Below are 10402 nucleotides of genomic sequence, written 5' to 3'. Positions count from 1 at the left end.
CAGAGATGCAATATAAATCACAACCTAAAAGGAAAATATTGCATATTAATAAAGAAAATTCTATATCGCTATTAAATACAAATTAGCGCATTTTTAAAATATTTAAACAGTTAAAAATAATTTGCATACTTTAATAAATTATAAAAATTTTAAATAAATAATGAGATTATAATCGTGAGCATGTCGCTACAATTTAAATATTTTTTATTGCAAACTATTTTTTATTTGCCACTCCAGCTGCTATTTGCTCAATTTTCAAAACCAAAACCACTGCTGCTAGCCCCACTGTGCAGCGACGTTCCAATGCTCTCGTTTCTTATGTGACACAAAGACAGCGCAGTCAGTAGCAGCAGCCCCTTGTGTGTGTGTGCGTCTTGAATGTCTTCGTTTCTCTTTTGGATTTGGGTTTGGATTTTTTTTTTTTTTGCTTTCTTGGCTGCTGCGGCAGCTGGCTGGCTGGCCTGGAGCTCAATTGAGCGCACACAGCGCCGCACAATGGGCCGGGCCACTGCCACTGGCAGGACACAATAGAGCATTTGCCTGAGCATTTACTTAAAGGCATTTAATAGACATTTAAGCAAGCAGAGCAGAGCGAGCGAGAGAGAGAGAGAGAGAGAGAGAGAGCGAATGCTAAACAGCCAGACAGACCCACGCACTGACATTGGCATTGGCATTATGTCCTGATCCTGGGCAGCTGTTTCGGCCGTAGCACAATACTCCATATGCCTCTTTGCATAACTTGGTTACGGCTCGCTGCTTGCTGCAGAGCAAGCTGTTTGGCTAACAAGCCGCAACGCCGCGACGCCCTCCTCTTGGCCGTAACATTTGTACAACTTTGCTGCAAGTCGATATGTAAATTTATGCAAATGTTCTCGTTTTGTTATCCTTGTCGTGTCGTACTGTTTCTTCAACCATAATGTCCTTCTAGTGTGTAGTGGGCAGTAGCGTTAACAGTAGCGCTGCACAGGTGTGTGATAAATGCCATGTAAATGAAATGCGCACAGGATATGCGCGGAATTAGCCCCGGGGTTGTTCACGCAGCGCGGACAATATCGCACTGAAATGTGAAAATTATTCCCACAGAGAACAAAAGTTATTCCATACTTCCAAATTTGCACGCGAATTAACTGTTTCTATTCCAGTCGATCTCGCTCTCTTGTTCTTGCCTTAGTTGTCATTGCCATGCATTCGCCTACGCTGCTGACTAGCTGTTTACAGCTGCGCACTCTCATTCCCCGTCGCTAGTCGCATGTAAAGTTTGCCATGCTAAGCACAGCGAACCAGCGCAGGGTTAACATACATACTAAGTCTGCATGCTTTCAGCCTCTCACTCTCTCTCTCTCTCTTTCTTTTTTGTGCTTTACTGCAATTTGAATGCAATGGCGCTCACTTTACAAAAATCAAAGCAACTTATACTCATAGTAATTTAATTTTTATTCAAAAAAAAAAGGTTTGCATTAACATAAAATATATTATGGATTTTCAGGCAAGACTGCGCTTAAAGCCGCATTTTTGCATTTTTAATTAAACAATAATCTAACAGCAAAAAAAAATTATAAGTTAAACATTTTGACAGCCAGAATGTTGCTAAATTTCACTTTAGCTACAAAAAAATACATAAACTTGACTTCATTTCTCTACAAACTCTTCTTCGTGAAAGGAAAAACTCAGTCGCCGCTTGATGGCCGCATCCACAACGTAAGCTTCACCACCCAGTGGCTCCTCCTCCAAGTCGCAGTCGCTTGTCGAATTATGCCCACTGTCCGGACTTATGTGGCGAGAGGAGCGGGGAGCGTGTGACTGCGGCAACTTCTGGGCGGAGCGAGAGGCGGCCGCCAGCAGCTTCTGCGCCGAATGCCGCACGCTCGACGAGATCTTCGTGGCAATCTTGCGCTTGCGCCGCACTCCACGTTGCCTGCGCAACTGCAACTGGAGTGAGACAGAGGAGCGGAGCTTGGACGCTTGCGGAGAGCGCACCTCACGCTCTTCATACACATTCGGATTCAGATTCAGATTCAGCGAGGGAGAGTTGGAGGCTGCTCCTAGCGGCGGCGGCTGCTGCCAGTACTCGCAGAGATCGCTGGCCGGATCGAAGGCGGGTCGATAGGTGGGTGAGTGGGTGGCGGTGGGCGAGACGAGACGCTGGCGTTGGCCTCCGCCTCCACGCAGTCGCTGTCCGTTGGTGGAGACGCTGTCGGGATCGTAGTGCTCCCGCCTTGGTTGGAGGCTTGCGCGTGCTCTCCAGTATGGCATCGATCATGCGCTCCAAGGTGACATCGCCCATTTGGCTGGAGCTGAGCGTGGCCTGGTGATGGCCAGCTGGAGTAGCTGCAGGAACGGCCTTCGCCTCAACAGAGACTGGAACTGGGACTGGGATGAGCGGCTTCTGTTCCAGATAGCGCGGTTTCTCAAAGTAACTGTCCGGGATGCCCATGCCACGTAGCGCGAGGAGAGGACCAGGAATGGGCGCATTCGTGGGAGTGTCGCTGGGCCTGTAGCTCGGCGAGTACTCCGCCTCGAAGGTGGGCAGCGTGGAGGCGTAGACTGTGGAAGGCTTCAGCTTCAGCTGACTGCGCACTCGACTGTGACTTTGACTGGGAGGAGGAGTCTGCATCTGCAGTGGGGACATGATGTTGCTCAGATCTCGCAGGAGCGGCGTACGTGGAAAGGCGCAGGCGCAGGGGCAGGCAGAGGCGGCGGGCAATGGCGTGGAGGTCAGTTGGTTCTCCTTGTCTCTGCTGAGGAGCAGCGAATGGCGCTTGAGCTTGAGCCGAATCGTTGGCGTTGGAATGGGAGTGGCCTGCAAGTCGCTGTAGTCCTCGTTCAAGGCTCTGCCAGCTCTGGAAGCTTCCACTTCTATAGCGGTGGCATTTCCAGTTTCAGTTTCAGTTGCTTTGCCTGTGGCTGCGCCCAGGTAGGAAGGACGCGGCTGGTTGACAGCCCACTTGAGCATCGTTGGTGTTGTCTGCAAAAGTGCGGGAGGTAGCAAAAGTTAGTCAGGTTATTGATGTGCGTGTGTGTGTGTCTGTGTGTGTGTGTGTGAATTCCTGAGCACTTTTTGGCTTTTAACGTAAAGTTGCTAGGCGAGTTTTTGGCGCGCTTTTCGGCGGCTCGCAGCGCAAAATCTTCGCGAATCTTTTATATACTTGATGCGTATATGTATTTTATTATATGCACATTAGTATTTGTGTGTGTGCGCGCTGACCAAATCAGTGAAGCAGCAAAAATGAAATCAAAAATAATAAAAAAGCCTGAGGGCATTTTGGGCCGAAACCCTTTGGTCCTTTCTTACATGCAATTTAATTGCCCAAAATTCCTTTTGCTGCATTTCGCATATTAAAAATTTTGCACACCATTTATTTTTGTTGAACTTCTATGATACTTGATATATGCAATTAAATCCAAGGGGGGTATAGCCATGCGGCCTATGGCTACTGAACTGTGCGCAGTTGTAAGCACTAAGCCTTTATTTTTGATAATTTTGGTAGCTTGTTGAATACTTTTTGGTGCACTTTACCTTTTAACACAAAAACTTTTAGCACAAATAAAAAAATAAATTTGAACGTTTGCCGACTTAACAGAATATTCTCTTCTTAAGCGAACCGAGAGAGACGTGAACGTGCGTGCGCACCGACGCGTAGTTGCAGACAGACTTCTCTTGCTTAGGTGAGGCGACCTTTTACCTTTTCGCTACGAAACGAAACGTGTTGCGTCGACGCAGCAGCGACTGCGAGAGAGAGAGAGAGAGCGACAGCGTGAGAGCCACTGCGTCGCTCTCTGAGCGCAACATTTCGTATGCGCAACTGTTTCCATCCATGGTTGGGGGCACATACCTATGCATAATTAAATGCTAGTGTGTGTTAGTGTCTGTGTGTGCTTTGCAGTTTTTGTTGGTGTACATGTGTGCAGTAAGGTGTGACAATTATCATAAACATTAATTTGTCTTTTAAAGCAAAGATTTCTTAGTATTAAGCTAGATTTTCTTTAAGACGCAAACTATTGAAACAACTACTGCTAAACACAGTTTAGATTTCGCGATAAAGCTGAAGCTAGCTTAGAATTTTATATTATTAATTTCGCTGCTAAGTTAATATTATTAATAATGTTGGTTTATACCTTAATATTAGGCACATACTTAGTACTAACACACATTGCAAATATGCGTGTGTGTGTGTGTGTGTGTGTTTTTGTTATGGCAGCTGCTGCTCCTTTGCCGCTGCTTCTTACGCCACAAAACATAATTTTCAATTACCTTTCTCGCAGCGTGTGGCTCCTTTCACCTTGAATTTTCGCCAAGAAAAGGACAACACACATACACACACACGCACGTACACATTCAAACAAGTTAGACCATTGTTTATGGGACAGGCGCCGCAGTTGTAGTCAGCGTCGCTGCACAAAAAAAAACTCACACACACACACACGCATAGGTAAAGAAAAATGTTGTGGAAAATTGTGCAATTGTTTTGCAATTTATTGGTTAAAGGGCTCCGCTGCCAAAAGATGCGGATGCTGCAACTTCCTACGCCAACGCCGCTGCTGCTGTCGACGTCAACGTCAACGTTTTGTATTGCACATTTTGCAGTTTTTACTTAAGCACAAATTTATGAGATTTTCCGCTCTTGCTTTTCAACTAAAGATTTTGGCAGCTGCTTCAGAGTTTAAGAGCCAAACGGGAAATTGCAGCAAAATTTTCTTTTATTTTGATGAAATTTATTTGCTGGTCCTTGACAGGACCACACAAAATTGACACTTGTGCAATTTAAGTGCAATAATGACTTAATTTGAAATTTACTCTAGAGACTGTTATAAAAATGTTACCAAAATAAGAGCATGACAATCATTTTTATTAATTATAATTTGCATTGGATTTTTCCCAGTTGCTGCTGCTGCTCTACTTAGGACACACAGCTGTCCAGCTGGCTAAAATAAATCAACAGCAAAAATAACAAAAAGTATAAGAAAAATAAATCAAAATGATGAATTTCGATTAAGATTTAGCGCGCGCTATGCCTTGGGCACAGCTGCTGCTTGAGAAAAGGATCTAAAGGATCTAACTGTATGCAGAGACAATAATCAAACATAATCTGTCGTCTTTTGGGCTTGGGACCAGAGAGGACCAACCATTGAATCAAAGCCAATTTTACGCATTGGTCACTACCAAAAGTACAAACGCCCCTGCGCCTTGAGCGAACGGAGCAGACAAGGGTAAGATAAATTAGGGCAGCGGCAACGCCTGGATCGAGTTAGAGAGAGAGAGAGAGAGAAAGAGAGCGAGAGAGAGAGAGAGAGGTCTACTAATAAATTGCCCAACAATTGTGCAATTTCTCATACTTGGTAAATTGCGAAAAAGGAAACTTCACGCTTAGATTTGCTACCGTTTTTTTCTTCGTCTCTCACTCACTGCCACTGCTGCTGCTGCTGCTGCTGCCTTTTATTATTATTATTTATTTTTTTTGTTTGAAAGCCTTGACGGGCGTTTTCTCACACGCACACACACAGACACATAATCGAACGTGTGTTGGCAAGGACATCAAGATAAAGTAGAAAGTAGGTAAAAGAACGTGACAGCTAATCTGTAATCAAACGCCGCACTGATAGCGCCAAGGAGCGCTCCGCAGCCTTGGACAGCTGTGTGGGATTAAGACTCTCCCCCTGGCCCAAACTCAAGGCCTACTTAGGCGCTGAATTACGGGCCATAACTTGGAATTCTCTGAGAGAACAAAGCAGCTCTGCTTTAACTATTTCAGTAAGCAAAAGCAAAAGCTTTAAGCAACATATAATATATTTTTTACCTATGGAGACTATGGAGAATTTATTTTTAACTATGGACAATTTAATTGACAGAGTAAAGGACTGGCTCCTAGAACAACTTGACGACCTCGATGAGCAATTTTATGACTACAATCTAGAGTTGGAAGACATTGTCTATAACAGAGATCCGAATCACTGGCTCGAAGTGCTGATGAAATGGGTTAGAGGAATTTTTGTGATTGCAGCGCTGCTGCTCTGCGTCGTGAGCTGGTGGCTCAACAAATAAATGAAACGTTTCAAAGCTCTCAACTCACACAACAATCTGTGCGCTTACTTTCTCTCGCTCTCTCTCTCTCTCGCTTAACTAACTGCGCGCGACTCTCATCCAAATTCCTGCACGCTCACATGGAATTGAAACACACGAAGTTGGTGGTGGTGGTTGGAACGAACGAATGGACGGCAGCGAGGCGAAGCTGAGCTGAGCACGCAACGTTTCGTGCTAGCAACGAATCAGTCAAATTTCGTCTGCCAAAGGAACAAGAGCTAGACTGAACGCCTTCGCAAAAAGAAAAAAAGAAAAGAACTTTGCTTATTTACGTGTTTTGTTATTTTTTTCTGTGTTTTTTGAACTGTGCCAACTTTGTGTATTAAATTTGGATTTACATAAATATTTTTGCGCTAAAGGTAAATTGAAGCGCTCAAGCGCTAAATCATATAAAGAATGCAACGTTCATTAAAATTCCATAAGTTTAATTCAGAAATAAGCAAGTTTCAAAGTTGCTTAATATATATTTGTATTAACTTTGAACTGCGCGCGCGTGCGCTGCGCTCTCTTCTGCTATCCCCCTCTCCTAATCGCTTTGCGGCTTCAAGTGGAAAGTTGCATTTACATTTTTGGCATAACGGCGTTTGGCCGATTGGTGGGGTGGGGTTAACTGAAGTGCAGCTCAAGGGCCGCAGAAATGCGCAAAAATGCTTTTAACGCATTTGGCTCAAGTGGTACAGAGCAAACAGCCGCACAGCAATTGGCAAATGATTTTAAAATTAACATAAACGGGTGCAAAAAATAAAATATATATATAAGTTGGAACTGCTTTGAAGCATTTTAAATGGCCAGCAAGGCACTTGAGCTGCGCCTGAAGAGAGCGCAGAGTGTGAGTGGAGTGAGAGTGAGTGTGCCACCACCCAAAAAATAAAATAAAAAAGCTTGCAGCACATCGAGTCGAGTCGACATGCGCAGCTGGAAGTTTAACGCCAAAAAGCGCTGGCAAGGATCCGCGTCTAAGCTTCCTGTTGCCGGTTGCCTGCTCGTCCTTTGTTGCCTTTGTGCACAGGCTCACAATTGTTTTTCGCAAGCTGTGACTTTCATCGTTCCTTGCAAAAAGATTGCCCAGGACATGAATTCAATAAAGCAAACTCGTTTCGTCTAGCAGCAACTTCTTCTTCTTCTTTTTTTTGCAATCAACACGTTAAGCGAGTTTTTTCCTCCTTTTATTTTTTGCACAGACGCGTCGCTGCTTGACTGTCTAACTAGCCTGATCCTCATTCAATTCCTGTTGCTCATCCTGATTTCTTTCTTCTATTTTGCAGACAGCAGCTGGCTCAAGATGCTCAAGTGGGCTGTCAACCAGCCGCGTCCTTCCTCGGGCGCCAGCACAGGAAGAACTGAACGGAACTGGAAATGCACCGCTAGGAGTGAAGCTTCCAGGCTGGCAGCGCTTGAACGAGACTCACGACTTGCGGCCACTCCCTTCCAACGCCAACGATTCGCCCAGCTCGGCGCCATTTCGCTGCTCCTCAGCGACGACAAGGGAACCACGCCTCACGCATTGCCGCCGCTCTGCTGCCCTTGCGCCTGACGCTTTCCAGTCGCCGCGCTCCTGCGAGATCTGGGCCACTCATGTCCCATGCAATGCAGACTCTCTCCCAGTCAAGTCACAGTCGTGTGCGCAGTAGTTGACGCTTGAAGCCTGTCCACAGTCTACGCTCACGCCTGCCCCCTTCGAGGCGGGTACTCGCCGAGCTCGCCCAGCGACACTCACACGAATGCGGCCCATTCCTGTCCTCCTCGCGCTACGTGGCTGGCATTCCGGACGTACTTTGAGAGCCGCGCTTCTGGAACAGAAGCGCCTCATCCCAGTCCCAGTCCAGTTGCTGTTGCAGGCAGGCGGAGGCCGTCCTGCAGTATCACTGGCATCACCAGGCCAGCAGCTCCGCCAACATGGCGACTCTTCGAACCTTGGAGACGCATGACTCCGCCTGCCATAACTAGGAGAGCAACGCGCAACGCCTCACCAAGGCCGGGAGCACTCGATCCCGACAGGTCTCCACACGACAGCGACTGGGCGGCGGAGGCCAACGCCAGGCCTCTCGTCTCGCCTCCCGCCACCACTCCCACCTCAACCGCCTTTCGATCGAGCCGCAGATACTCCTGCGGTAATGGCAGCGCCGCCGCCGCCAGGAGACAGCTCCCTCTCCTCGTGATCTGAATCGAATCCGCCATGTCGTATGAAGGGCGTGGAGTGCGCCTATCGCAAGCGTCAATCCAGCTTCTGTCTCACTCCCGAGTCCTGCCCGTTGCGGCCACCGAACCATGACCGGGTCGACCGGCGAAGCGCCGCATCTGAGCGCGCGGAACGACAGCATCACATCCGTCCCAAGTGCGGCAGCCTCGCGAGAAGCTGCCTGGCGCGCGCCTTCTCGCTCCGCCCAGAGTTGCCCGCAGTACCGTCCCGTTACCTCTCGCCACATAAGTCCGGACAGTGGGCATAATTCGACTAGCGACTGCGACTTGGAGGAGGAGCCACTGGGTGGTGAGGAGCTGGAGGCAGCTTGCCAGCTGGACGACTTGTGGATGCAGACGGAGCTGTTGGCCAGAGATGCTACCAAGCGGCGCTTGAGCTTCTCGCTCAACGATTAGAGCTAAGCTCAAGCTCGAGCACATTTCATTTTTTTTTTTTTTAATATAAGAATTTTTTTTCATATTTTTTTTTTTTTGAATAAAGAGTAAATAATTATTTTATGTAAAATTGACTGCGGGCTCATAATTTTAACGAGGATTTTGCTGAAACCACAAGCGGCAAGCAGCAGAAATGCCGGTGCAAGCGCTTGGAAGTCCAACGAAGCGTTGCACGCTGTCTGCGGCGTGTTGCATGTGGTGCAAGTGTTTCCCACAGAACTTGCAACCAGCAAGCAGCAACTGTTGACTGCCCTTTAATGGGCGTTTTTATGCTTTGATAGTTAAGACTAAAGGCTGAGAACCAAAGAAAGAGTGAAAAACTACTCAAGGCGTAAGGCTAGGCGAGAAATAAGACGGACGGACGGATGGACTAAGACTAACTTGAATTGTTATGTGGGACAACCCAAAGTTGTTCGACCTTGACAGCAACAGGGTTTCGGTTAACCTTAAAGCATACTTAGGGTAATTGCAGGTAATGCGAATCATTTACTAGAGAAGAAATTACTCAAAGAAAAACAAATAAAATTCAAAGACAAAAGCGAACTAAATATTTAGTTAATGGCGTTTTAAAGATATTAATGATCCATGAATCAAGCATTCAATTTTAATATAAGAACTCACCCCACCCTGCACCCTAGACTGCTTGGTTAGGCTTGCAAAAATATTGGCAAGCTACCAGGCGAGCAGAAAAAAAACCGGTTTAGCAGCTAATAAATAAATTTTTTGCTTTAAATATTCTTAATGCAATTATTTATTTATTTATTTATTAAAAATTAGTTACTAAGTAAACCTTGATAAACTCTCAAAGTCTAATATATTATAAAAAAATTTCGGAATAGCACAGATTATAAAATACTATAGATTGCTCTATAATTTTTGATAACAACAAAGATTGAAATAACCTCTAGTCTGCGATTATACATGAAAGGAAATAGATTTAAAACCTCTTTGTTAATTAGTATACTCTCACTCTTAAGTTTGTTCTAAGGAATTTTTTAAATAAGCTTAGACATGAAAAACTGCTGAAGACCTTTCCCAGCAACTACTGCCAGGGCTATGCCTCATTACTTCAGCTGAGCTTAGCTCGTGTGTTCAATGGACTGCACTCATCATTAGCTTGGGCCACATTCACTTTGGGCAGCGGCGTTAAATGAGCTGTCATAACATAAGCATAAGGGGTTATGCAAATTAAAGGACATATACATATATATGTATATATGCATATGGTCAGAGAGTGGTCAATTGCAAGCTTAAGATATGGGGGCTAACGAAAATGTTAACACTTCCTTCCCAGGCTAATGCTCACTAGAGCGTGAAGCGCATTGACCAGACAACAACGCCAAGACGCTCGCTTTCTCTCTCTCTCTCTCTCGCTCTGGATTTCGATGTCCTGTATGCTTTGACAGCTTGACAACAAACAATCGTAAACAGTTTATGATGTGCATATGACTGGGAGGTCAGTCGCTGAACTGAAATCAGTTGCAGGTATTTTCCCTTCACAACTGTCATACCCTTTTCCCTTTTTGTTTTCCATCTAACTCCCAGTGCACTTCCGTTACGTTACGTTACGTTCCGTTAGGGGCTGACCAGCGGACAGTTTTCCGGTTAGCGCACAAATCACTAAAGAAAATAGTTCAAAATTTTTCACAAAGGTCAGCCGACATGTACACATCATCATCTTTAAACATT

General features: G+C 45.7%; 1 protein-coding gene across 1 annotated transcript; it reads right to left on the bottom strand.

Annotated features, from left to right (window-relative positions):
- Positions 1 to 1602: 1602 nt before the first annotated feature.
- Positions 1603 to 3551, bottom strand: LOC108605837 (CG12708). Its single transcript, XM_017995644.2, is given in 3 exon segments — positions 1603 to 2176; positions 2178 to 2965; positions 3518 to 3551. Coding segments are annotated over 2 exon segments (1323 nt in total). The 5' UTR covers positions 2954 to 2965; positions 3518 to 3551; the 3' UTR covers positions 1603 to 1629.
- Between the last annotated feature and the right edge of the window lie 6851 nt (positions 3552 to 10402).

The sequence above is a fragment of the Drosophila busckii genome, chromosome X (assembly GCF_011750605.1).
Source record: "Drosophila busckii strain San Diego stock center, stock number 13000-0081.31 chromosome X, ASM1175060v1, whole genome shotgun sequence".
NCBI classification, from domain to species: domain Eukaryota; kingdom Metazoa; phylum Arthropoda; class Insecta; order Diptera; family Drosophilidae; genus Drosophila; species Drosophila busckii.
The sequence above is the reverse complement of the archived record's forward strand: the minus strand, read 5'-3'. Positions and strand labels throughout refer to the sequence as shown.